Genomic DNA, 26,410 nt, shown 5'->3' on the forward strand with positions numbered 1-26,410 from the left:
TGTCCAGCATTGCCCTAGGGCGTGCCTGCGGGGTTCCAGGTATTTTTGGTCTGCGACGACCGCGTGTAATCTAGTCTAAAAGGCCGCCGGCTATCGGCACGGGGGGTAGGCCCCGGCAGAGTACAGCGGTTTTGTCCTTCCGTATGCATGGCTGCTGCCGCATCATTTTTAATATTTTTCCCGTTCTGCTGGTGGTTGGTAGCAGAGCTCCCTCCACACCTTCTCACGGAGCCCTCCTCGACATCTCCTTCCTGTCCTGCAAACGTTTCCTCCTCCTATCTCTTCTCTCTTCCCCTTCCATTCTCCCTCAACTTCGCCCTCCTCGTCCCCTTCTTCGTTGTTGCCCTTGCTGTCGTGGAGTTGGTTGTGTCATCCTAGGCTGCCCTGGTTGTGGTCGCTCCCCTGTCGTCTGCGGTGGCAGTGACCTGCCTCTACGCGTTTCTTGAGGGGGGGCTGCCTCTGTGGTGTCCAGACAGCTCAGCTCGGGCTCGGGTTGTTGTTTCTCTTTAAGGAGCATTAGGTTGCGGCGAAGCACGTTGGCGACATAACTTGTCGCTTTCGTGTTTTTAAGGAGCTTGTCCGCGAACCTTTGGCTCCATGGTCTGGGTAGTGCCTTGCAGGTCCACCAGTGTCCTCGTTCCTTGGCTTGGTTGCAGGCTCTGCATCCAAGTGGGCAGTTGTGTCCCCATCGCTCGTGGTATCTGTCGAAGTCTCCATCGCCAGTTCTAGCCGCGAGGATGTGGCCCAGCTCTATTCTAGTCAGCCCTTTGTAGCGGGAGTTGCGGAAGGGGGGTTCAGTGGAGACGCCGGTTCCAAGCGGACGGTATCCTTTTTGTTCTTTCCACCACCCTTCGTAGTCGAGACGTAGCTGGTCTCTTCTCCATCTCCGTGCTCCTGCAAGGCTGAAGCGGTGTTCCGTTACCAGTCCCTGGCTTCCTAACTTGGCCTGGGTATCGGCTAGCTCATTGCCTTTGATGCCCATGTGTCCTGGGACCCATAGCACTCGGGCGAGCCTTCCGGGTTGTCTTGTCTGCCCAGGCTTTTAGGATTCGTCTGGTTTCGTCTACCGCTTCCTGTGATGTGCTGTTTTTGGTGGCTGCATTTCGGAGTCGGTCCACAACTCCTCTGTTGTCTAGACACAGCCAGATTTCTCCAGCTCCTTCGCGAGCTGTTGCTCGCTTAGTTGCCTCGAGAGCGCCAACTGCCTCCGCATCTGCCACCTCCATCCACTTTCCTAGAGCTATGTGGTTTGCTTCTTGGGTAGCTCCGTCTTCGATGATAGCCCATCCTGCGCCCGCGTTGCCACTTGCATCTTTCGATCCGTCGGAGTATGCGATGAGCGTTCCTGGTAGGGTATTCTCTACCTCTGCCTGGTGTCGCTTCGCTTCCTCCTCTTTGCTGAGCCACGTTCGGGGCGCCATGTCCGGTCCTTCCAAGAGCGGCCTCAACCTAGTGTGTTTCTCCATTTGCGCTGGGAGGAGTTTGCGTAGCCTCGCCACCACTGGGTTGAAATTTGGCCCTCTCAGAATGTGCCTATCATCTAGTGTGTGCCACCGTATGGCTTCCCTCCTCTTTTCATCCTCCAGGAGGATTTCGAAAGGAGGAATGCCTGCGGCATGGTGTAAGCATTCCCTTGGTGTCGTACGGTACATGGGGAGAGCTGCTCGGAGGCACTTCCTCAGCGAGATGTTCAGCTTCTCTGCTGCCTCTTTTGTTGTCTCTAGCCCAGACCAGGCGCTCGCTGCAAAGAGCGCTTTGCTCACGGCGCAGGCCCGTACCGCTGTGAGCATGCTCTTTGTGTCTGCTCCTTTGTAGCAGCCGGCTAGATACCTCAAGCCATTTGCCAACCGGTTGACACTCGCAATGACCTTTGCGATGTGCTTGTTGAAGAGAAGACTCGAGTCCAGGTGCAGTCCGAGCCATCTCATTGATTCTTTTGCCGGGGTCGGTTTGTACGTGCCTAGGCCTTCCACGGTCACGGATGGGCTTCCTGCAATCCTCCTTCTGCCCTTGATGTGTAGAAGCGTTGACTTTCCCTGGTCTATTTCTAGACCGTTGAGCGTGGTCCACTCTACCACTTCCTTCATGATGACTTCGATTGAGCTGCAATTTTCTGCGAAGTCTCGCCCACTGACCACTAGGGCCCCGTCGTCTGCATATCCCAGTAGCGGGGGGATGTGTTTGTAGAGCGGTGCCATGAAGAGCATATATAGCACTGGGGAGATTGGCGAGCCCTGCGGGAGAGAGCCTCCCACGAGGGTTGTAGTTGTTTCTTCGGCGCGGATGCTCGCCTCTCTTCCCTCCATGAAGCTTCTGACCCATCTGCACAATTTTGTGGGCCATAGGCACTCCACCATCCTGCGTTCCATTCTCTCCGGGTCTACCGCGTCAAAGGCTCCTTTGATGTCGAACGTGAAGATTGAGGTTACCTTCTTCCATTCCTGGGCTTCCTCTATCTTCCCACGGAGGTCAATAAGCAGGTCCGTTACCGCCCTTTTCGGCACCGCACAGATGTAATTTCTAGGGATGATTTCCCTATCAATCGCTTCCTCTGCGAGCCTTCTCGCTATTGATCTTTCCAGGCCCTTCCCCAGCGTGGGGAGGAGCGAGATTAGGCGGTACGAGCGTGGTGCCAGTCTTGGGCGACCTGGCTTTGGGATCACCACGAGGTTGGCTTTCTTAAAGAAGGCTGGGTGGTGTCCTGTTTCTAGGCACTGGTTGTATAATCCCGTTATAACTTTACCCAGTGGCTTCCAGGCCCTCTTCCACACCTCGTTGGAGATACCATCTGCCCCAGGGGCGGTGTTCGTTGGCCTCCATATGGACGCCTTGACCTCTTCCTGGGATAGGGGTGGCCATTCTCGGGCCCCCACGTTGGGTTCCTGGTGCTGCCATTGTTCCCCTGTGTGGGGCTTCGTGTGCGTCTCAAGGAGCAGGGCCACAGATTCCGCCGTGCACGTGGTTCTGGTTCCGTCGGGTTTCTGCAGAAGTGGGATTCGTCTGTCCGTCTTCTCATTGGCCCACTTGATGGCTCGGTAGACGTCCCTTGCTTGCGTTAACCCTGCCACAATCTTGCTCATGAGACTTCTTTTTGCCTGGACGACGACCTTCCGCATTACTTTCTGTTCTTTCGCATATGTTGCTTTCAGTCTTATGTCGTCCATGTTCCTGCGGTGGTTGCTTCTAGCTTCTCTCATCTTGGCGTTTTGCTGTCGGCATTTTTCGTTCCACCATGGTTTGAGGCTGATATTTGAGGGCGTCTTCGGTGTCGATGTTTCCAGTGCCCTCTCCACTGCTGCAACTACCTTCCTGGCGAGCTCTTCCGTCGCGTCTGGTCCTTTTCTCCCGTCCGCCAACATTCGGTCCAGCTCTGCAGCTTCTCTTTCGCAGGCAAGTACAAAGCGGTCTCGATCCATTTTGCTCAACCTCCATCTTGTTTCCGGTCTCTTGCGTGCTGCCCTTGCCTCCACCTCCACTTCCAGGATTTCATGGTCACTTGTACTTCCTGGGACAAGTCCCATACTCGTTTCCAATCCAACCATTGCCCTCTGCGGCATAACCACCAGGTCTATCACTCTTCCAGCTCTCTGAGTTGGTTCACTCTTCTGGTTAAGCACTACTAGGTTGTTTTCGGTGAGCCAGTTTTCCAATACTCTCCCTTGCGGGTTTTCTTTTTCATTGGCGTCCCAAGTGCCGTGGTGGGCGTTAAAGTCTCCTAGCGCTATCCAGTTGTGTTCCTTCTCAATGAGCCGAAGTTCTCGCAGTGCTTCACTAATCCGAAAGCTCTGCTCTGGCGCGTTGTAGACTCCTAAAAGTTGGAGCATGCCCTTTGTTGTCTTGATACGTATTGGACATAGGTCTGGGTGTGCTTGGTGTGTCTCCAGTACCTCTATATCCCTTCGTACATAGGCGATGCTCCGGGGCCGGTTCGCCCATCCTTCTCTCGGGCTGTGCCGGGTGAAGTCAGGGTGTTCCTTCGTTCGGTCCTTACATGGTCCGATCCAGGGCTCTTGTACAAACACGACTTCTACTTTCCGCTTCGCAGCTTCTAGTAGAGCCTGGTCTTGTTGGGGCCCTCCTCTTCCCACGTTGACGCTCCATATTTTTAGACTCCCTAACATTTACGAGGGGGGTCTACAGTGTTCTCGGTGTCGCTGGCGTCTTGGTCTCCCGTGGCGATTCTCTTCCTCTTCCGTGCCGGGCATTCCGGTCCGCGTGAGGCTATCTCCGTGGGATCCTGTGTTATGGGGCGCGGTGTGCCACCCCTCTTACACGCCGTCTCCCCTGCTGAGTGCCCGTGTGTTCCGCAGACGACACACTCCGCGTGAGCCCCTTTGTGGCCCCCCTCCGTGTGTTCAGTGGAGCCACATAGCCTGCATCGCGGCTTTTCTTTGCACGATGCCGTGGGGTGTGCCTTCCAGCACTGCCGGCATAGTGGTGTGGACATGGTCCGGCACCTCTTGACCGTGGCGCTGCTGGCGCTTCCGTCGAAAGTCAACGTTTTGGGGAGCGGTTGACCCTCTGGGAGCTCGAGAGCGATCCGGAGTGTGGCGTCCTTGAACTTCTCCGTTTCTATCTGCCACTTTATAGACTTGACGTGGCCGCCAGTCTGTTTTTCGATTTGTTTCGCGAACCATTCTTCCTTTTTCTGGGTCACGGGGCCGTTTTCACTCAGAACGTAAAAGTCCGCCAGGTTAGTGATGCGGGCGTGCGTCCATTTCTTCTCCAATTCGCACGCTTTCGCTCCGCAGGCCTCCCTGATCTGGTTGAGTTTCGCGGCCGTGGCTGTGGTTTTGGGTAGGTGGAGAGCCCAGCCCGAGTTCACTTTCTTCATCCTTACCTCAGCTGGCTTGCTTCCCACGGCTTTCGCCACTTCTTCCCCGGCGCTGCCTTCGCTAGCCGCCGTCGGTCCTCGTATGAAGACCCTGACCATCTTTTCCTTTTCCTTGGTCGCTTTTTTGGTGGTGGTCTTGCTTTTCAATTCCACCGTCTTGTTTGTCCCGTTGTCTCCCTGGGACGCGATCGCTGCGTAAGATTGGTGCCCTTTGTCCGCCTTATTTCCTTTCTTCGGGTTTGGGGCCTTGGTGTCTTTCGCTGCGTCCGTGTGTTTTGGGACGTTCACCTTGGGGTTGCCTGTGGTCTGGCCTCCCTGGAGGAGTTTGAGCATCGCTCTGAACTCCGCGGAGACGTGGCCAGCCAGTTTCTTCACAGTGGCGTCTCCTTTGGCCATTGCGATGGCCTGGTTGCATACTTCCGGAATGGTTTCCGCCAGCCAGAGTGTGGCCTTCGCCCTCATCTCGAACTGTCTCAATTCCGCAGCGATGCCTCTGCGCGCTAACGCGATGTTGCGTTCTTTTTCCGTGGCCCGACCATCGCGGGGCTTGGTAGCCTCGTCAGGCGTCTCTTTCTCCACGGCCTGACCCTCGAGGGGCTTGATGGCCTCGTCAGGCGTCTCTTTATCCACGGCCCGACCCTCGTGAGGCTTGTTGGCTTTGTCGCGAGTTTCTTTCGCGACCTTTTGCACGGGTGTGGTCACCGGCTCCTCGCCTGTGACCACGGTGTCATTCGCGTCGGTCATCTCCACCTCGATTTCAATGGACGCGTCCGGGCGGCCATCGTCTGTCTCGTTTTCTTGAGTGAGGTCCGGCGGGGTGATCCCTTGTGCAACCTCCCACTCCATAGTGTCTTCGTTTTATCTTGTTGGTCGTCTTTGTCGTTGTAGAGCGTGTATTTGTAGGGTTGCTTAGAGCTCCGGACTTCCAAAATTGGGCCCGAGGTAGTCCCGAGAGAGTACAAATAGGCTTTTCATCGCCACAATTGCCGGATGTCCAGGCAACTCTCCCTCCTACAACCCTCGGGGGGGTACCTTTGAGGTCTGGCACCTCCCCTTTTTTCAGGTTTCTGGTGGAAAACGTTTATGACACCGATAACCGTTTTTTCATTCTTTATTATTTTATGGCAAATGAGCTGTGATGCCTTGAGGCCGCACTTACCCAACCTTGAGGTTAACCTCGTCGTCGATCCACCCCCTTTTCCACGACACCTTTTTCGCGATCGTCAACACCTCATCGCCGCAACACCAATCCACCTCAAGGAACACACCATCACACACTCAGGACTAAACTTTGAGAGTTCACACAGTCCAAATTATTTCCTATGTTTTTTTCCTTTTGTTTTTGTTCTTTCTTGCGGTCCCGTCTGACGACGGACTGGTGACTTTCGGGTCAGGTCACCAGAAAGGGGACTGCCTCGAGGTCACATCCACACCAAACAGGCAGCGCATCGAAGAAGCGGAAGGACTAACCATGAGCCCCGGATGCTCACACAGTCTGGATTTTAGACAAAATTTATGGAAAGGGCTTCCCAGGCTGCACTGGAATCTGCTGTCCTGACTTCGTGATCTTCACGATTTCCAGGCACTGCAGAATTTTCAGAGGATCGAATGATTGTGGGGAAGTTGGGACAGACTCCCCTCTTCTGGGTTTAGGGTTGGTCTGGGGTTTACCGGTGGGGTAGGGGAAGGGAGGGAAAATACGGGAAGCCCTCTTCCCTGCCTTTTTCCTCTCTTCTCCTTACAGGGATGGAGTCAGCAGGGGAATGTCCTGTGGAGGCCCCTATGGGTACGGCAAAGCCGTGACCCGGGACCACACAGACATGGGCGGAAGGGGTACAGAAAAACAGGCGCCAGAAAATACGGTCCTCGAAAGAGCTCCGGACTCCCAAAGTGGGGCCGCAGATAGTCCCTAGAGTATAAACTGAATTTCATCATCATCATCATCATCATCATCATCGGATGTCCAGGCAAGATGGCCGAGTTGGTTATGGCGTCAGGTTAAGGTCGTTCCTTAACGCAAGTTTCCTGATGGAGAAATCCGCCTGGGTTCGAGTCCCAGTCTTGTCACATCCACATCACAGCGCACCCCCTCAGTATGAGGTGGTGTCAACTTTTTACGCAAATCATCCACTTGTGGAGTTACTAGCTTTCTTCTGTCCATGCGTTTCAGCACGGGGGGCCAAGCATAAGTGTTTATCTATACTTGGGCTGTCGTGGAAAACCGGTAGGTAGACGCTAAATAATACATACAACTCATTAATGAAAAGCACATCTTTGTGTTCCTCATGTATTTGATGTTGGTCTGTGAATTTCAAGGCCGTTGGTAAATACTTAAATATATTGACGTTAAAAATATGTATAAGAATTGAATAGAAAACAGGTAAAGCTGCGTGTGACAAGGCTCCTACTAAGCAACTATCACACTTTACGAAATTTAGATTATAAAATCAACATTTCGCTTGATGCCTCCATTTTAGATGGAGTTAAAGACGGCCATACTAGACATGGCAGTACCGTCACGGGCGAACATGCAGTTGTACTCGCAAGATGAGCCCAGGTTAGCGTTGTTGACCCATGCAGGCTCCCAGTAGAAGACACCAAGACCATTGCTAACACCCTCAATAACAGCAGAAACCTCCTTCATCCAGGAAGTCTGGCCATCGACGGAAATGGGGATACAGGATTCGGTGGGGAGCTTGACCGTGGGGTTGGCGCAGGAGACGTCAGCGGGGAACTCGAACTTGGGGTTGGGGCAGGAGGTAGGCCAATCAGTCTCGGCAACAATGAGGCCCTTTTTGTAAGTAGAAGACAGGTTGTTCAAAGAAGACTTCAGGTTGGCCAGAGTAGCTTCGGAGTTGTAGAAAGGGTAGTAAGAAACACCAATGATATCAAAGTCACTCAGAGTCAGAGGACCCTGCTTAAGAACGGTGTCGTACCACCACTTCTGAGTCTCCCACTTCCAGCCGTTGTCCAGGTGGATAGCAATCTTAGGAGCAGTACCCAGATTGGATTTTCGGACGGCAGACGAGGCAGATTTTAGCAGGCGCGCAAGGTTATAGGGGTTAGACTCCATGTTTCCGGTAGGGAAAAGCATGCCGCCAGTGATCTCATTGCCAATAGAGATGATTTCTGGGGTGATGCCATTGGCATGGAATTCGTTAGACACCTCCAGGGTATAGTTGTACAAAGCCCAAGCGAGGTCGTCAATGGCAGTGGGCCAACCAGATGGGATTGCCTGGTTGAGGGGGTCAGCCCAGGTATCGGAGTAGTGGAAGTCCAGGAACAGCTTCATGCCGGCGTCCTGGGCACGCTTAGCCAGCTTGATGTTAAAGTCCAGGTTGTAGTTCTTATCCTTGGGGTTAACCCACAAGCGCTGGCGGACAATGTTGACACCACTGTCAACCAAGATGTTCTCCATGCTAGACGCGGCGCCATTAGCACTCTTGTACTGGAGGCCATTAGCCTCCTCGACGGGCACAGAGGACCAGTCAACACCACGGTAGGTAAGGGCAGCCTGGACGGGGGCCAAACCGCAAGCCAGAGCGGTGATAAACTTGGCGAAGAACATCTTGAAGATACAAGTGTGAGAGTATGAACAACGGGGTACCACTTGTGAGGTCGTGAGATCGTGAAAAAGAGACAGTAACGACCGAGGTGTTGCTTTTCAACAACAAGTATATATACGTATAACGAATGAATGAATGTACCAATACGGTATGTTAAAGAACGACTAGAGCAACAGGCAGATCAACTGGCACTGAAGCAGCAAAAAAAACAATGAAGAAAATGAACGATGAAAATCACAACACGACTCAATCGAACCCGAAGATGAGATGGTAGATCTTGATGGTCGAGAGAGGGTGCAGATCTGGAAAGGCTACGACTTATATATAACCATTACCTTTTTAAGCGGCGACCGGGCGGCTTGTCTCGTGTTTCCCCTCTCCTTTCCCCTTACCCTGGACCATGGGGATTCAGGTCTCCGAACTGCTACCCTGAGCTGAGAAAGAATAAAGCCAAGAAGCAGAACTGCCTTGTGCGATAACTCCAGATTAAATGACAGGGCCTCCCTGCGTTCAGCCTTCGTGGGATCTTGAGAATCACGGCTTAACACGCTCAATAAACTCCAGGGCAACCGGATCTAGCGGGCTTTTCCAGGCTATAAGATCAGTATTCTGTGAAGCAAAGAACACTTTCTAGGTTCTGCGCAAGTTCTAGCTGCTTCCTCGCTGATTTCCGAGCCTCGGACCCTGAATCCCTGATGCTAATTTCAGATGAAACCTCGCCTGCCATACAACATTAATGCCCTTCGCGTGAGCAGGTGGTCGCACTAGAAAGCTGGAGAAAGAAGTACGAAAAGAAAATACAGGGAAGGGTAGGAGTTCGGAAGCGTTGAAAGTTTTGCTTTCCTTTCCCGCAGTGAAGTCTAGATGGGTCAGTGAACATTAAGCCAAGACATATTTGAGACGTTAAGGTTGAGATGTTTTCTCCAGGCTGTAACTTCTTGGTATTGTATGTTGTATCAGGTTACAGCCCACTGGCGGAACCGTTGAGGAATATGAACTACTCGCTAGACAGGAGTGTGCATGTGTCCTAGATCTGAGCCGATTTACCAATGTACTATGTATGTCCCTAGATGATCTGTACGCAGCGAGCGCAAGTCAGCGGCCAGCCAAAGATGGATTGCGAGGCAGGGAAAAGCGGAGTGTGATACCAGCCGACCAGAGCCATAAAGCTATAGGCATAGCCATAATAATCATAGCCATAATCATAGGGAGATGAAGGGGACGCCTTCCAAGGAATGGTATTATCTGTTGTAGGACATGTAATTCAGGGCTGTTGTTGGAGAACAATGTGGACCTGACTTAAATCCGCAGCATAGTAGGACTCAGTAGAACGAGGGCTGATTTTCAGCAGGAAATACCCTTTGCAGAAAGAGCAAGTTCTCCTTTTTTTTTTTTCCGCTTGAAGGCTCTCAGAGATAGCCCTAGCGAGAAACTAGCCACTCTTGTAAAACGCCATGTCATACGATGCTTATGAGCGCTGGCCAATATGAAACCTGTAACCCTAAGTCCACGTCATTTCTCCTAGCGTTACTTCAGGCATTTCTTGTTTGAAGGGATAAAAATAAGCAATTAGAGTCAATTTATCTCTGATTGGCTCTAGCAGCAACTATAATGTTCTTCACTATTGGTTGTTTTATCGGTGAATTTTTATGTTGGCAACCAAAGAAAAAACTCCTTTTTGTTTGCCCTACCCCTACAAACCGTTTATTCTCCTTAGCTGCAGTTGCAACCTGTAGACATTAAGAATATCCAGGGTTGAGCCCAAGACTAGCAGGAGGCGCCTGTTTATTACGAGCTTGCCCACTATGGGCCGCTTGCCAGTTTTAGCAATGACGTTCTTCGGAATTGGAAAGGCCCTCTAAGCTCGACCCCTTCCCCTTTCAACAACCAATCACGAACTGCCACCCCACCAGACAAGCCCCAGGCAGACTTCTTGTTTGTCCCAGATGGAGGTTGAGGCTTCCACAGGTTCCCCAAAGCTCCAACTAGGTTGTTGCCTTGTCCGCCCACCTCCAGACGCCAGCGAATCGATTCGCGGCGTCGCTCTCGCTCTTTTTTTTTTTTTCTTTTCTATCCCCAATCTCTGCTTTTCCCTCACTTCTTTCTCTTCCTCCTTTTTCTCTACCCTCCAAGGTTGTGTTGCTTGTTCGGCTTGCTGTTGGGTTATTTTTGCCTGTCACTCGAACGCCTTGGCCTCGCCTTAAAGCTGTTGCATTTGCCTTTGTTTCAGCCTTTTCTCTATTGAGAACTATTTTTACACCTTTTGTTTGTTTCAACTGCCTTTCGCTTTCTTTTTGTTCCCCTCCTTTACCTCGCTTCTTTTCTGCCTTTAACATTAAATTCATCCAACGTTCGATAATTTCTACCAGCTCCATCCCGTTGACGCACTGATCCGCTTCCTTTTTTCTGATTTTTGTGGATTCTTGCGATTTTTTTCTATTGTCATCAACATTTTTTTTTTCGTTCTTTTTGCGCCTTTAACCTCGTCTCAACCGATCTAGACATACGCTGCAAGAAGCCCCAAGATATCTACCGCCGACCCGAAATGACGTTGAGATCCAAGATTGCCCGCCATTTTGGCGAAACTGTGAGGCTCTCCATTCTTTTGTTGCACATCACCTAAGCAATTGCCGCCCTGAAAAAAAAAAAAAAAAGAAAGAAGAGGAAAATTCCTGCCGAAATGCCGCGTTGCCGTGGCCCGCTGCATGCATTTTGATGTGCATGCCGTCTCCATTTTGTCCATCCAAGAATTACCATGGCTGTGGAGCCGGGGAGCGCAGTGCTTCCGGCTCGTTACCCCTTCATTGTATTGTCTTGTTTTCCCTTTGCTCTGCTGGTTGACAACTCTGGTGCACTTCACACCAATTTGTCGCTATTTTTAAGCCTGTCCTAGTTCGGGCTCGGCTTCGTCACATTTCGCTAGGCCTAAACCGTGGCGTGGCTTCCGTCAATCAACGTCATTGGGGAGAAATTTCTATGCAATGAATCAATCTATCTCGACTCATAATTTCCCTTCTTGCTTCTCCTTGCTGCTACCCCTTATTTTGCAGAATATGATTTACTGACTTGTAATCCCCCCCGATAAGATGTCCCCACATCAGCCATATTTGTCTTGTAAGTTGAAGATCTGCCCTCATTTGCGGTTGGGGCTCACGTCGGCCAATATGTTGCTTCTTACTAACAAATATGTCGCCTTAGATCATGATATCCTCTGTACGTTGACTGCCGCCTTTGATCCGTCGACTGATTTCCCTCGATACAAGCCTGGAACCCCGTCATGCCAATGTTTTGCTTGAAAGTACTAACACTGCTCAAGTAACTTATGAGGATCTCAAGGCCCTTCGCAATGACTGGCTCACAGACAACGTACGTTCGTATAACCGTTGTCAAATTCGACGCTAGCTGTAGCTTCCTGTTAACACTACTGTTAGAACATCGCCTTTTGGGAGGAGTATCTGGAGCGTGAGGTGCTCCCCAAGTATCCCAAGGCTCGAGTCATCCTACTACGACCCAGCATGACCTTTCTCATGATGAAGGACCCTGACCTAAAGAGCGTCAAGTCTGCTCTTCCCGATTTTAGACATATCTCGCACATCTTCCTTCCGATCAACGATAATCGTAATGTCAGCGTTGCAGAAGGAGGCTCCCATTGGTCATTGCTAGTCGTGTCATTACTAGATCGTGTTGCCTTTCACTACGACTCTCTTGGCCGCTCCAATTACTGTGAAGCCAAGAACGCTACGCAGATTTTTGGCCGCTTGCTACGGATACCGTTAACGTTTATGCACCTTGATGATACTCCCCAGCAAGAGAATGGAAGTGATTGTGGCGTTTTTGTATGCATTTTGATGCGCCATCTTCTGGTCAAGAGACTATTATGTGTCGGCGCACGAGAGCAGGTATCCATGAGCCTTGCTAACAAAATGGTGGACTCGCGTGGGGCACGCAAAGAAATGCTGAACATAATAGAACAGTTGCGGAAGGAGGGCGAACGTCGCAGATCGTAAGTTGCCATCTCTTCGCGTCATATCGTCGATTATTGCTTTTCCTTTTCCTTTTTTTTTTTTTTCTTCCTTCATTTGCAGTTTTGACCTATTGATCTTCAGCTGCTCGTCAAAGTGGGATCTTCATTAAATATTAACATACACCCCATAGGCTTAGTCGGAGTTCTTCGCCTTATTCTTCCAAGACTCCGCCACGGATCGAGTAGAGCTTTCATATCCGCCCGGCCCATGTTGTGAAGAATAAAAAGGTCGTCAAGTCCTGGATCCGACCCAGTAGTCTATGACGTACTTCACAGTGATGATCTGCTACATTCTCTGCTCTCACTACCTGCGTATTTCGTTTCATGCCCCCCACCCCCCATATCTCTCCATTTCCGCATTATTTCTACTTGAACCTTTTTATCCCAAGACCAACAGAGAGGATTGCACAAAAAGCAAACTTCCGCGAAGCTGTTATCACGCTTTCTGTTCCAGTCACGCCATGGACGGATGACTGAGGCCAATAACATACTATAGGTTAAGTCGCGCGGATAGACATAGGCGAACAACGGTCCTATCATCCAACTTCCTCCAAAACAAGTTATGCAAAGAGCTTGCTTGTTGGTGATGATGCTAACTACGAATTTATCTTCGTTTGTTTCCCTTCATTGTAACGCATTGTTTTTCCACTGGCTATGATTATATACGGTACGCAGAAAGACCATTTTCAAAATAAAGACATGACGTATGCTTTGAGGATTGTTCTTGAATCGAAATGTAGTTTACTATCCGTTTGAGTATATTTAAGCATAGGATAGTGTATCGAAGCCCGAAATTTGCAGTGGTTGTTTCTTCTACACAGGCTTCCCATTCGCCATGTCTTTCTTTCTAGTGCTTTATGGCGTAGGGTTATTTTGCTTAGCACCTAAGATTCACATGAACAGTTCTCATGCTAGTCTGATGTTGCACATTTTGGGGTATTAAATCCTACCGAGCGCCCGCTCTTATATCGCACGATAGCAAACCGGCTGGCGTAGGGCGATAGACATTCATTCTGCTCTCACAAATCTCTGAGTCCGTATGATGACAATGATCTCAAGACTTGTTGACAAACGCCGGGTTCTGCTCCATTGTGGCTGAGATAAACCCTCTCAAAGCTGCCCACCTGTTTGTGGTAGATGTTTCCATCTGGGGCACCGGAACCGGTGCTGGCGCTTGAGACTGCTGATGACTCTGGAGCTTTTGCTGCTTCCTGCTAAGCTTTGCTGGCGCAGGAGTATTTACTTTTGGCGCGGCCTCGGAAACGGTCGCTAGTTGCGCCATGTTGGCGCCGAAGCGGCTCATTTCTGATTTAACTACAACCTCCTTGCGCTTTAGCGCGCCAGGTCTGCTTTTCAAGCTCTTATGTCTAATTTTGCCAGCAGCAGCGGCAGCAGCATCATCCATTTCGGCATCGCCGGTGAGATTAGGCAGCGCATCAGCTAGGCTAGTCAGCGTGGTCTTGAGCTTCTTGTTGGCGCGACGTGTGGTGTTGCGCGATGGCTTGGCGTTGGCTTTGGCGATACGTGAGACAAAAGCGCTTTTCTTGATCACTCGCTTGTCCTTCTTGGATGATGCAAAAGAGTCGCTGATGGTTGTTTCTTCGCGGTGTACTTTGTATGGGGCATGGGGGTGGATGTCGCCGCGGAGGCGGGCCATGCGGTGTTCACCAATAGAGAGCTTTGGGACAGTAGGCGCCTGAGATAGAGAAAGTTAGCTGTTAGCTGAAGGGAGACGATCTAAAAAAACGGGTGTTCAAAAAGCGCAATACCATTTTTTAATTAAATCTAAATGTGCTGTTGATGGCACGGAAATAGATTCGACCTCTCTGTCCTCAGCCTATGACGGTGGTGGGGCGGGCAAAATTTCTAGAGTCGTAGCAATCTCACTATCTTATCTTATCTTATCTAAATGGGATCCCAGCCCAGCTGCTATCAACTGCCCTGTGCGACATTGGGGGTTCAGCAACTAGACTCAACGAATGTACCCGATCCTGTGAAACGAAGAATTTTTGTATAAAGAATCTCTAAAAGCGCCTTAACGCAGTCTCAAGCTATGGAGTCTAAGGAGGAACAACTGCGGCATCTCAATTCAGAACTCCTTGAAGTCGAGGCTAGAGCTGCTTCGCTGAGAAAAGACATTGCTAGGGTCGAAACTGAATTAACATTTGAGAAAGCCTCCAACTTGGGAGCATGGCCTTTGGAGGTTCGTGAATATGAACGCTACGGCCGCCAGATAATCGTGCCGAATGTTGGCGTGCAAGGTTAGCATCAAAAATTCTTTAGCTCAAGATATTTATTGCACCAGGACTAATTGGATCACACAGGCCAGCTATTCTTGAAAAACTCTAGGGTACTGATAGTCGGGGTTGGAGGCTTGGGATGTCCTGCCTCAGCATATCTTGCTGGGGCAGGAGTTGGAACTATGGGCTTTGTTGACGGCGATACTGTTGAAGCTTCCAATTTGCACCGACAGATCGCCCATTCCACATCACGTGTTGGGATGACCAAGGTTGAGAGTGCCATTCAATATCTGACTAGGTAGGCAGCGCCCTCTTGTGCATTAATTCAACGTACAGCACGGGCTGACATTTTTCAGTCTCAACCCCCACATCATATACCGCCCACACATTCAACACCTCACAGCCGATAATGCCGTCGATATTATTAGCCAATATGACATTGTGCTCGACTGTACAGACCATCCGACGTCAAGATATCTTGTTTCTGACGTCTGTGTTCTTCTCCAAAAGCCGTTGATTTTTGCCTCAGCCCTAAAGCTCAGTGGCCAGTTGATGGTGATGAACTACCCACCGGAGCCACAGGGCTCGCTGAGCGGGGGTCCCTGCTACCGTTGCGTATTTCCCAAGCCATCGCCCCCAGAGGCTATTGTCAGTTGTGGTGATGGCGGTATTCTGGGGCCGGTTGTTGGGACCATGGGTGTTCTTCAGGCTTTGGAGGCCCTCAAGATCATTACTAGCGGTGGATTGAGCTCCCAGTCACACGATACTAGAGATCATGGGAGGCCGAGTATGTTGTTATTCACGGCAAACTCGCCATCTCCCTTTCGTTCTATCAAAATGACTAGCAGACGACCAAACTGCTTCGCTTGTGGCTCGGAATCTACATTGTCACAGAAAAGCCTCCAAGACGGGTCCCTTGATTATATCCAATTTTGCGGCACTACACTGCCTATTCGAATTCTTAAGCCTGAAGAGCGTGTTACTGTCACTGATTATAGAAAGGTGCAGTTTGCCGAGAATCATTTGCTCCTAGATGTTCGGGGCAAGGAGCACTTCAGTGTTGGGTCTCTTGAGAACGCTGTAAACGTTCCGTTATCTAACATCCCCGCAACACGGGAACCAGAAGGTGCATTGGAGATTCTGTGTCGGGATATGCCCCCTGACTCTCCAATTTATGTCATTTGCCGCCAAGGAGAAGACTCGCAGGTTGCTGTTCAGCGGTTGAAGGAGGCGGGATATGGAAACAATGGCCTGCGGAAGATTGTAGATGTTGAGGGCGGAATGAAGGGTTGGAAACGGGAGATTAACCCGGGCATGCCATTTTTGTAAGGTTGCCATTTGATGTGGTGAATATAATTCCAAAAAAAAAATCCAAGCAAACGTACTAAACCGAAGTATGTTGTAGAAATCACCCTTACAAGATATACGATCAGATATACAACCACACATAGATACTGTAATGTACAATTAAGCTTCAGCATTTCAAATAATTAATTGTACAAGTTTCAACAAGAGATTATCTTGTGTATGTGTAGTTTAAACAAAGCTGGTACGCTTTTTGTTAAAAGCCCGCTGGTCCTTTAGCCAGTGGCGGTAGCCAGTCACGCTTGATATCTTCTCTCCATAGAAATCGGGCACTAATAAGAATGTGCGGTTAGTTGCTGTTTTCAAGAGTTAAAAATATGCAGATATGTAGTACATACCGGGGTTACCAGCTGACGAAGAAGAAGGATCGACGCGGTTGCGCTTGATTCGAGCAAAGAAGTTGTTCTCTTTCTGTAATGGATGTTAGTACGAGGCCCCTCGAACTTTGACATACATTTCCCAACAACTTACTAGCATGAACTGAGGAGTAACCTGGCGATTCAGCCAGTAAAATACTCGTGAGCCTACACTAGGGCCCATCAGCCAGCCCAGCGACGCAGCAGAAGTTGTGACCAGGCCCATGGTGATCATGGGATCCAGAGGGACCTGTGTAAGCAACTCGCCGCCCACGCCATTCGCTAGCATCACTGCTCCTGTCATCCCGCATCCAGCGAAGCCCGCTGCGCTGAAAAGCAGCTGCCACCGACGGCGGGCTTTGCGCAGTTTGAAGAAGGTGTTCCAGTCAAGGGCAGTGCCTGAGGCAACTTTACCTTTGCCAACGATATTGCCGCCAGCGCTAGATGTAGATGACGGTGCTGCGAAACCGGTGCTGTGGGTGGGGGGCGTGAGGCTGAGGTTGCGTGTCTGCATGGCCGCCTGAAGCGACTGTCTAGCGGGGGAGGGGAGGGCGGAAGGGAAGGCGGATGAATTGTTGCGCAGCGCAAGCAGCACAGTTGAGGTCGAGAAAGATGAGGCAACTCTGCAAGGCATCGCGGTTGTAGCCTGCAATGCAGCTCGGCGGGAAGTAACAGCGGAGCCCAAGGCTCCGAAAGTCGAAATGGTGGTCTTGGAGGCGATCATGACGAATTTTGCTGGTGTGGACTTGATCAAAAAATCAATTGGCTCGGTTCGCAGGCGTCAAGGCGTCGATAGAGCTGTTCGGTAGTTCGATTAGATGAGCTCCGATGAATATTTATTTAGCACAATAGCTGCAAAGAAAATTTGGGTTGTTTAGCAAGTTGCCGAACCTTTTTTTCAAAATTGGTGTTGGCGAAAGTTGGAATGATTAAATCATCAATCAGGTCGTATTTTCAGGTCGAAGATCAATCAATCAAATTGTCAGTGTTTGATACCTCGAATGTATTTGCCCAGGACCCACTTTGTGAGAATTGCCACCCTAAGTAGGGTAGAGAGCTTCGCCCATTAGCAACAAGGTTTGAATATTGAAATGCTTAGACTAAAAAAAGTGGAAGGAAAGTGTTAATACTCTTTAAGTAATACTGGATGGCTAGAAGCTACTAAAATCATATCTCGTTGATATGAAAATTCCAAATGAAATAGCGTTCCATATCTGAGTTATTGTTAGCCTCTTTCATTAGAAAAAGCCTCTATCAGCCCTGTGTCATTCCACACCCTGCCACCACCTGCCATTCGTCTACTCTACTTCGTCAATGATGCTCGAAACTTCTCTCCTAACGTCCTCAATGTCAACCTTGCCTTCGTTTCCTGAGTCCCCCAATGAGCCCTCCAAGTTTTTTAAGGCCTTGACGGCTCTGTGCATCACCGAGTTTAGGTTATCGAAGCTCGTCCGCATATTTTGAACGCTCTGGCCCTGCCGTTCCAACGCCTCCTTCTTGGACTGCTGAATCATTTTGAGCTTTGAATTGCACATAGCTAAAAATGCTTCGTGGTTATCTTCCAATCGGAGGCGAAACTCTTCTGTTTCTTTTAGATGTAACTCTCGAGTTTTTTGCACTAGCATAGCAGTATTCTGGCGATACTCATTTATCACCTTGTTCATTATGCCTTCTTGATTGTGGACGTATTTGAGAATGTTCTAGATGGAGTCGTTAGTTCCCTACTATCTCTAGTTTTTGATTTGGGCATGTTTTCAACCTACACAAGTAGTTTGCGCCAAAGCATTCACCAATGGGCTCTGCTGATCACCCGATGCTTGGCGCTTAATACATGACTGTGCCGAGTCTTCTTGCTCATCACCACCATTGTAATCAATCTCATTTAGTCTTAGTCCTTGCCTTTTTTGTTCCTCCCGGTGTTTGATTTGGCGTGTTATCTCCTCCCGTAGGTCGAGTGGCTCTTGTCCTTGGACCAATCCATCTGGTATATACGAAGGAATGGATATCCTATACTTGTCGGTCGGGCGAAGAGCAAAAGCTTCAGGAATCTCGGAGGTCGGTTGTGGTTTGTGATCATTCCTCTGGTGATTAGGGCTAGTGTCCATTTCCACTAAATTCCCAGCTATATGATTTGTTGCCTCATATTCAGTATTAACTTGCGGCGAGGTTTGCTGTGTGTCGTAGCTAGATGTTGAGACTATGTATTCCTTCTGCTTGGTCTTTGGATAGGCGATGAGCGGTTTTTCGTCTTGTGAAATCCCAGAAAGAACAGCTTTGTCAGTGTGCTGAATGCTTTTCTGTTTTGGAGGAGACTTTGAAGGCTTGGTAATCTTTGGAGGATGTGATGAAGCTGCTGCCTTTGCTGAACTTCGCTTGATCCTGGTGCTTCGCCTAACAGGCAACTGTTGTTTTTTCGTGTCTTTTTGATGTTCGATCTCCTTGTTTTGGAAGATTTCGGCTACTGTTGGCGTTGGCCCTGCATTTTCAGGGAAGACTGGTATAGGGCTGCCGTCTTCATCTACCCGTACACTGCTTGGACGACGCGATAAGGTCGGAACTTTAGGCTCAGATAACTCCGACTCATCTCGAGCAAATATTGGCCGGTCTTTTGTGGCAGGATTCGCGACTTCTTTTTCAAAGACTCCAGGCCTGTCGCTGTCACTTTCCATCTCGGGAAACGGTGGTATCTTGGGGTTTGCTTGTTTCCGCCGCCTTTTATTAACCTTGAATGCATTGAGAGGCTGATTTTTTCCTGAAGACCGGGTGCAAGCTTTTGTATTGGTTTTTCGCGGACTAGTTGGAGGCTTTGGCTTAGATGCGGTATTGTCGATCGTCTTTTTCGACTTGCTAGTAGAGCTAGGTATGCTTTTGGAGTTAGACGTACAAGGTTGGGTGGCTCTAAATTATAGTTAGCTCGTTTTCCCTCGTGGGACTGCCCTTGAAATGAGAAAAGTCTTGTTCACATACTTGGCGGAATTATTTTCAATTGCTTTGTTCACAAGGTCTGCGATTATGCTTTTACCGTCTATCTTGTTCAAGGAAAGCGAGGGCCGCCGACTACCTCCATATTTGCTTGTTGTGGAAGATGGACGGCGCGGAAGGCTGTCAAATTCCATTTGAACGCTGTTTAGAATATCCAATATTAGTCTCTTGCAATGAATATGTCCGAGAAAATTATATTCACACCTTTTTGGTCTTTTATCCTCGCCGTCATCTTCAGATTCGCCGGTACTAGAGAGGATAAAAACAGAAATGTTATCATCATGGGGTTGTTCTAGAGTCTCAGTTTTCTCTAGAGAATCTCGACGAGTCAATTTCAAGACTGGAAGCTCTTCGCTGAGGTTTCTCGCTAGTCGGGTCTTTTGACTATCACTATCTTCCATAGGAAACATAGAGCTAGGTAAGACGTCGTCCAATATCTCTCCCTGTATTGAGGATGGGTGTGGTGGTAACTCTCCATAGTTGTTATGGGAAGCTTGCATAGGAGGTGAGCTAGGAATCATGCTCCCCTCGATATGGTCGCTCAACATGAAGCCGTCCATCTCACTTCGGAGAGCAGTATTGGTGAGGCCATCTGATGGTACTGTTGAGGTGCGCATATGCTCATACTCGTCCATAGCCTCATCGGAGGGGAGTCCGAGGCGTGAAAACTTGCTGGCCTGACTAAGATCATTTAAATCGGGCAAGCTAGCATGGTCGTTTCCATCAAAAGCGAGGTCGTTAAGCCCAGATGATGTACGTGTTGATTTCTTGGTTGGCATCATTAAGGGCTCTTCGTTTCTTTGCAAGAATGTTAAGCATATGGTATGGTCTTTACTGTTGCTACAAATACTTGCGATGGCTTTCTTTTATTTTAATAGCTAATATTTTTTTATTTGTGCGTTTACCTGAGTCTATAGCAAACGTTGGTTCTTGCTATTTACGGACTGGGGTTAGGGCATTTTGTTGTGACGATACATCATGAAGAGCAGTTGCTAATTTTCGATATGCGGGTTTTCTCTTTTTTTTAGTGGTGTAACCAAATTCATACACTTGAGTCGGAGTGGGCCAAGGCTTTGTTGTACAAGATTAGTAGTGTTTATTAACCCTAAAGGAGTAGCCCCTATTCATTCAGTCAAAGCGATATTGTAGCTGACAAACCGTGACCAGTATCATTAGTCAGCTAGGACGAAGTGTAGGATTACAAACAAATCAACATTCAAGCTTGGTTAATTCATGAGGCTGTGAAAGTACTACATATTTGTACCAGGTCCCCACGCATTTGTTCTAATTTCTTTGTGACTGACGCAGGCAACTTCTCGTCTATCATCTAACAAAACTCCCTCTCGATGGTCGCCATACCCCCGATCAGCCCCGAGCGACTTGCTTCTGCTCAAATCTCTACCAATACCCAAGGAGACGACACAAAGCGAGGGTCACATACGGAGCTAAACACTGTTCTCTACCTGGCCTATGGTTCTAACCTCAATTCTAAGATCATTACACAGGCAAAAGGCGCTCATCCACTGGGGAAAATCAATGTCACGGCTCCGTCGCTTCGGCTGGTCTTTGACCTGTCAGGCATCCCATATTTGGAGCCATGCTTCGCCAATACCGCCCTACGGAAGCTCCCCAAAGATCCTCTCCCGGATCCGATCAATCCTGGACCCACGCTGCCACCTATTCAAGACCCCAAGAAGCCAGTATGGGACAAGGGTCTCATAGGGACTGTATACGAGATTACAAAAGAGGACTATGCCAAGATTATGGCAAAAGAAGGAGGCGGCTCTGGTTATGTCGAGATTTTGGTGCCATGTATTGCGCTGCCACCAAGTGTTTCCATTCCCGAACGTCCTGACCCATCCGTCCCTCGACCTTTCATTGCGCGTACTCTATACCTACCGGATATTCCTGGCCATATCCCAGACTTCCCTACACCACCAGACATCCCTAACAAACCCCCAAAATCACCCGAAAAGCCGAACAAAGGCGACTGCCCTAATAACAGTATCCTGGCAAAAGGGAAACAAAGGGACGCCGAGAATCCGGCCGAGCCGGATCCTAGTAACCCCCCACTGAAACCGGATCCTAAACGCAAATGGTGGCTACGCTTAGTAACGCCCCACAAGCGCCCCAACCCGGAATACGCACAGGCCAGTTCTAGGTACCTCAATTTGATTGTTCAAGGTGCGAAGGAAAACGAACTACCAACTGAATATCAAGCTTACCTTGAGAGCTTCCAGCCTTACACCATCACTACATTCCGGCAAAAAGTTGGGCGAGCGGTAATGCTAGTGACAGCTCTCCCGACATTCCTGATACTTATGCTTGTTGCCAAGTACGTTTCCGACAAGAACGGAAAGTATCCGACCTGGCTAGCGATAGCGTCCAACATAATGTTCAACATTATCTGGATTATGTATGATAATATCATGAAGCCCTTGTTTGGTGATGGAGAACGGACTATCCTAGCAAGCCCTAAGGCAGAGAAAAAGGTGATGAAGGAAGTCGTACGAAATTCAGATGATACAAGTGCGCTTTTGGGGCAAAATGGGACATCCGACTCAGAAGAGGAAGCTTAAGTGAAAATCCTGTACCCTAGTCATATGTAGCAGCGAAGCGCAGAGCCTCACTTTGACTATTGATAAGACATAATATTATAGGCTACCAGTAGAGCCTCATCATGTGAAAGATGTAATTTCTGAGAATAATTTCAAGACGTACCATGAAGCCTCATCGATGTGACGAGAAGTGTTCCAACGGGAAAAGATTTTCAACAAAAAAGCACCAATGGTTGGGTTCTTGGCTCCAAGGGGAAGTGAGCGGTTTATAGTTCAAGTATGGATGGATATGTGACTTACGTGGTGTAGTATGTATGTGCACATGGTATCAGTAAACAGGTACATATGCTTGTACATTTGCAATTACATGACCTCAGGCTGATAAAATACTGCTACTTGGCAAATATTTCTTAGCAGGGATTCGTCAACGGTGATCTGGGAAAACACAACGGGCAGATCTTCAAGCTATCCGTGTAGAAGTACGCAAGCTTAGGATGGATGACAACTCAGTATCAAGGTGACGTCAAACATAATGGGCCCAATAGTCCTAATACGCATTTCAGCGATGCGGTGACTGGAGGCTTGTTTGAGTACATGGATATAGTCCCTTGACATCGTTTCTAGGAGACATAAGGGCGTTAACGTGGGTTGGTATCAGGATTTTCACCTAAACGCAGGGTCCACCTCTCCATCCTCTTCAGCAGACACGGTTTTATATATTGATACAAAATAGGCGATGCATGTCGTTGATATGGACGCTAGTGTACATGTTCTATGGAGAATCAAAGGGGTAGTGGGGTGGGGGTTGTCGCTACGACTTCCCCCGCCGCCGCTGTATAGACATTCCGCGGAAGAGACCCGGCACTCTCTGAGGTAGCTGAGGAATTAATATGAACTAGACAGAAAGAGCCGGTCGCCGTATTAGAAAATACTAGCATAGGATGCTAGTGCTGCTGTTAAGGCCTTAACGAAGCGCATGCTTTGACGGTGGGTCCGTTAGTATCATCAGCCATGGCCTACTTGTCAAACAGGCCCTCCATTAGAACGATCAAAAAAGAAAAGAAAATTGGTCGCCATGTATCTTTGCGCATTCGCACTAAGCAGGTTTGGTTAATAACTTTTTGGCAAAAATAAACACCTAAGCTGACTTTGACTTGAGCCAATGTTTCATTAAGGTAGGTAGGTTGAGGCTCAAAATCAAAGGGCCTTATCTAGGGGGCGTAGGGCGGCCTTGGCATTTGACGACTGAGTAAGCTTGGCGTCGATTATGGACTTCGAGAATCTGCCTTGTAGTCATGTACACATGTGGCTTTGAAGGAAAACAACATAATGCTACGTTTTCCTAACTGAAAACTCGAGCATAAGAACCTAAAACGCACGTGCGTAGGACACACGGGACACAATACTTGATAACCTATCGATAGAAGGACAAGAAGACAGCAGCAGAGCAGGACAAGAGGTCATACAAACCCTGACACTTGCTGACTAGGAGCTAAGCAAAACGTCAACAACAAACAAGGTTTGCCTGGCAAGAGGCAAGTTTCATGTACTGAAATACTAAAATAGCCAGTAGCAGGAAATTTATTCGTAGTTTTCACTTGTTCCGCCACCCATATAGTCACTAGGCTGCAAACGAAATGGGGGGGGGGGGGAGGGGAGCAAGTTAGCACTGGCAGCATGAATCCCGGGACAAGCGCAAGTTCGTGCAGGTTTCATGGACCTGGGCGGAGTCAACTCGTTAGTGTTGGCCGGCTTATAAAGGGAGAGAAGAAAACATGTGAATCAATGGGTCCAGGTACGCATGTACCTGCACAGGCGTATACGCTGCTTACTTAGGAGGTGTGTGTATAGGCAGGTATATGTGGACGTGGGAGAATTTTAAAGATAGCACTAGTTTGTATTCAGGGCTTTCCGAGCGGGCGCCAAAAGTCAACAAACGACACCCGATCCCAATTTAAAAGCCTCAGAGCCTCAGAGTTGCAATCAAAACGCAAATGATAGCAGATATCGGGAAAGGGCTGAGCATCATAATCCCTGCAGAGAGCCACCGCCATCAAAGGAGAGGAAGCTCAGGAAGCATAGGATGCCAGTTGAGAAGGGGCCTTGATAAACTCATCCAGGATTAGCAACCAGCGTAAACTTCTGGGCAGTTTTTTTTGGACTTTTCAGGTGGTAATGACGACATTACGCATGGATAGTTGAAGCACGGCTCAAGCGAAGTGGGACAGTCGGCCCGGAGAAGGAGGTTCTAGGGGGGCCCCGGTGACGGGCTACCGAAGTTTTGAAAGGCCGCTTGTCAAGCCCAGGAACGGGTGGCGAAATTAGTACGTGTGCCGGTAGTTTAACTTGGACAACTTACCAGGTGACAATGTGCCACTGTGGCGCTCGCACGCCTAGAAACAGATAGTTAGCCTGTGTTAATTTTACACCTAAGAAAAAAAGTGCATGCTGGTCAATTTTTCCGAGAGCCAGGGGGGTATGTAAAGTACTGAAGAACAAAACGCAGGACCCCAGCCAACACAAACCAAAGACAACTCCGAGGCCAAGCCAAAGTCAGCTAGAACCGAAGCCAACTTCTCAATCTTGCCGCAATTGCTCAACATCATATAAAGACGCTCTTCCGCCCTCTTCCAGTTTGAATTTCCCACTCGTCTATTCCAAATACATGCCCTTTTTTCCAGTCATCTCTCCTCTTCGCCTTGCCTCTGTCATATTCAGACATCCCGTCCCTAGTCGATCTATTAGATATCCCCCTCTCTTCAAACACCCCATCACTGTGTTATCCCCAACCCTTTCCAAACATTACTACCATTGTACTACTCCTACGTATTTGCCCATCATGACTACCGCCAGCCTCGTCCAGAAAAAGCACAAGGTCACTGTTGTTGGCTCCGGTAACTGGTAAGTAAAACCATGGCATTTATCTTTTCCTTTCCTCCTAATCTAGTGTTCCCAACTTCTCGTAGATACCAATACTAATCACTGTTATCTATCTTTGACTACAGGGGATGCACTATCGCCAAGATTGTTGCCGAAAACTGCGCCGAACAGCCTGATCTCTTTGAAAAGGAGGTCCAGATGTGGGTGTACGAAGAGAACGTCAGCATTCCCTCTACCAGCCCCTACTACAACAAGGAGGTTGGCGAAACTCCTCAGAAGCTCACTTCTATTATCAACACACACCACGAGAACGTCAAGTACCTCCCTGGCATCAAGCTGCCTGTCAACCTCATTGCCAACCCTTCAGTGCAGGATGCTGTCAAGGATTCCACTATTCTCATTTTCAACCTTCCCCATCAGTTTATCGACAAGGCCTGCCGCGACCTGACTGGCCACATTCTTCCCTTTGCCCGTGGCATCAGCTGCATCAAGGGCGTCAACGTCACTGACGACGGCATCCACCTGTTTTCAGAGTCTATTGGAAAGGGTCTGAACATCTACTGTGGTGCTCTGAGCGGCGCCAACCTTGCCTCGGAGATCGCCCAGGAGAAGTGGTCTGAGACCACCATCGCCTATGCTCCTCCACCTCTGGATTCTCTTTCTAGCGCTGAGTCGAGCGAGTCCGAAGACGATGATCTTTCCCACAGGGATGCTAGCGGCAAGAAGTCTACCGTCACTCTGACCCCCATTCCAGCTGAGTACGCTCCAATTAACCAGACCACCTTCAAGAAGCTGTTCCACCGCTCCTACTTCCACGTCCGCACTGTCTCGGATGTTGCTGGTGTGTCGCTGAGCGGCGCCCTGAAGAACGTTGTTGCTCTGGCTGCTGGCTTTGTTGAAGGCCGTGGCTGGGGCGACAATGCCAAGGCAGCTATCATGCGTGTTGGTCTTCTGGAAATGGTCAAGTTTGGTGAGGCTTTCTTCTCTACTGCGGACCGTGCCACCTTCACCGACGAGTCCGCTGGTGTTGCTGATCTGATCACCTCCTGCTGTGGTGGCCGCAACTACCGCTGTGCCAAGATGGCTGTTCAGGAGGGCCTGACCGTCAAGGAAGTTGAGGCGCGCGAGCTCAATGGCCAGATGCTTCAGGGCACTTCGACTGCCATGGAGGTTCATTCATTCCTCAAGACCCGTGGCCTCGAAGCTGAGTACCCCTTGTTCACCGCTATTGCCGGGATCCTTGAGGGCAAGCACAGTGTCGACGAGATCCCCGACCTAATCTCTGACAACTAAAAGTCTTGTTTTATCTGCTCTGCTTTATTTTCTTCTTGGTTTTGCTTGATTTCATCTTTTTTTTCGGGTCTTTTTGCTCCGTAAAGTAGCCAACAGGTTTGGCATCACGGTCGTCTCAGGGAAAGAGAACAGGCCTGTTTGGGATGCGCTTTTTGTTTTTATCATGATACGAACTTAGCGTTTTTTTCTTTTTGTTTTCCATTTGCCTTTTCTTTTGCACGCTATGATAGTTGAGGGAGATAAAAATTATGGCTGCTTGTTTGTTTGTTTGTTTGGGCCACGATACCTTTTAGACGACATGTCATCTCATTA

The 26,410-nt window shown here is 49.2% G+C and overlaps 8 protein-coding genes across 8 annotated transcripts; 4 read left to right on the top strand and 4 right to left on the bottom strand.

The window, feature by feature from the left end:
- Nucleotides 1-307: 307 nt before the first annotated feature.
- Nucleotides 308-5,680, bottom strand: HOO65_020485 (RNA-directed DNA polymerase from mobile element jockey; the record flags this gene model as incomplete). The annotated part of the gene is made up of 3 exons (XM_071006257.1): nucleotides 308-1,030; nucleotides 1,068-4,095; nucleotides 4,458-5,680. 3 exons carry the CDS (start codon nucleotides 5,678-5,680, stop codon nucleotides 308-310), a joined length of 4,974 nt encoding a protein of 1,657 aa, XP_070861123.1.
- Nucleotides 5,681-7,307: 1,627 nt separating this feature from the next.
- On the bottom strand, nucleotides 7,308-8,402 carry HOO65_020486 (arabinogalactan endo-1,4-beta-galactosidase; the record flags this gene model as incomplete). The annotated part of the gene is made up of 1 exon (XM_071000079.1): nucleotides 7,308-8,402. The coding sequence occupies one exon, from the start codon at nucleotides 8,400-8,402 to the stop codon at nucleotides 7,308-7,310; it is 1,095 nt and encodes a 364-aa protein (XP_070861124.1).
- A 3,162-nt stretch (nucleotides 8,403-11,564) lies between these two features.
- On the top strand, nucleotides 11,565-12,610 carry HOO65_020487 (NEDD8-specific protease 2; the record flags this gene model as incomplete). Its single annotated transcript, XM_071006917.1, has 5 exons — nucleotides 11,565-11,613; nucleotides 11,717-11,766; nucleotides 11,832-12,236; nucleotides 12,375-12,403; nucleotides 12,556-12,610. The coding sequence occupies 5 exons, from the start codon at nucleotides 11,565-11,567 to the stop codon at nucleotides 12,608-12,610; spliced, it is 588 nt and encodes a 195-aa protein (XP_070861125.1).
- An 868-nt stretch (nucleotides 12,611-13,478) lies between these two features.
- HOO65_020488 (uncharacterized protein) lies at nucleotides 13,479-14,081 on the bottom strand (the record flags this gene model as incomplete). Its single annotated transcript, XM_071000080.1, has 1 exon — nucleotides 13,479-14,081. One exon carries the CDS (start codon nucleotides 14,079-14,081, stop codon nucleotides 13,479-13,481), a length of 603 nt encoding a protein of 200 aa, XP_070861126.1.
- A 396-nt stretch (nucleotides 14,082-14,477) lies between these two features.
- HOO65_020489 (Adenylyltransferase and sulfurtransferase uba4) lies at nucleotides 14,478-15,993 on the top strand (the record flags this gene model as incomplete). Its single annotated transcript, XM_071006733.1, has 3 exons — nucleotides 14,478-14,685; nucleotides 14,749-14,962; nucleotides 15,021-15,993. 3 exons carry the CDS (start codon nucleotides 14,478-14,480, stop codon nucleotides 15,991-15,993), a joined length of 1,395 nt encoding a protein of 464 aa, XP_070861127.1.
- Nucleotides 15,994-16,200: 207 nt separating this feature from the next.
- On the bottom strand, nucleotides 16,201-17,109 carry HOO65_020490 (Presequence translocated-associated motor subunit PAM17 mitochondrial; the record flags this gene model as incomplete). Its single annotated transcript, XM_071006981.1, has 3 exons — nucleotides 16,201-16,301; nucleotides 16,368-16,440; nucleotides 16,501-17,109. The coding sequence occupies 3 exons, from the start codon at nucleotides 17,107-17,109 to the stop codon at nucleotides 16,201-16,203; spliced, it is 783 nt and encodes a 260-aa protein (XP_070861128.1).
- A 3,604-nt stretch (nucleotides 17,110-20,713) lies between these two features.
- Nucleotides 20,714-21,946, top strand: HOO65_020491 (gliotoxin biosynthesis protein GliK; the record flags this gene model as incomplete). The annotated part of the gene is made up of 1 exon (XM_071000081.1): nucleotides 20,714-21,946. The coding sequence occupies one exon, from the start codon at nucleotides 20,714-20,716 to the stop codon at nucleotides 21,944-21,946; it is 1,233 nt and encodes a 410-aa protein (XP_070861129.1).
- A 2,818-nt stretch (nucleotides 21,947-24,764) lies between these two features.
- On the top strand, nucleotides 24,765-26,098 carry HOO65_020492 (glycerol-3-phosphate dehydrogenase; the record flags this gene model as incomplete). Its single annotated transcript, XM_071006798.1, has 2 exons — nucleotides 24,765-24,826; nucleotides 24,931-26,098. 2 exons carry the CDS (start codon nucleotides 24,765-24,767, stop codon nucleotides 26,096-26,098), a joined length of 1,230 nt encoding a protein of 409 aa, XP_070861130.1.
- Nucleotides 26,099-26,410: the final 312 nt, after the last annotated feature.

Source organism: Ceratocystis lukuohia, assembly GCF_044167205.1.
Source record: "Ceratocystis lukuohia strain C4212 chromosome Unknown Supercontig2_pilon, whole genome shotgun sequence".
Taxonomy (NCBI): domain Eukaryota; kingdom Fungi; phylum Ascomycota; class Sordariomycetes; order Microascales; family Ceratocystidaceae; genus Ceratocystis; species Ceratocystis lukuohia.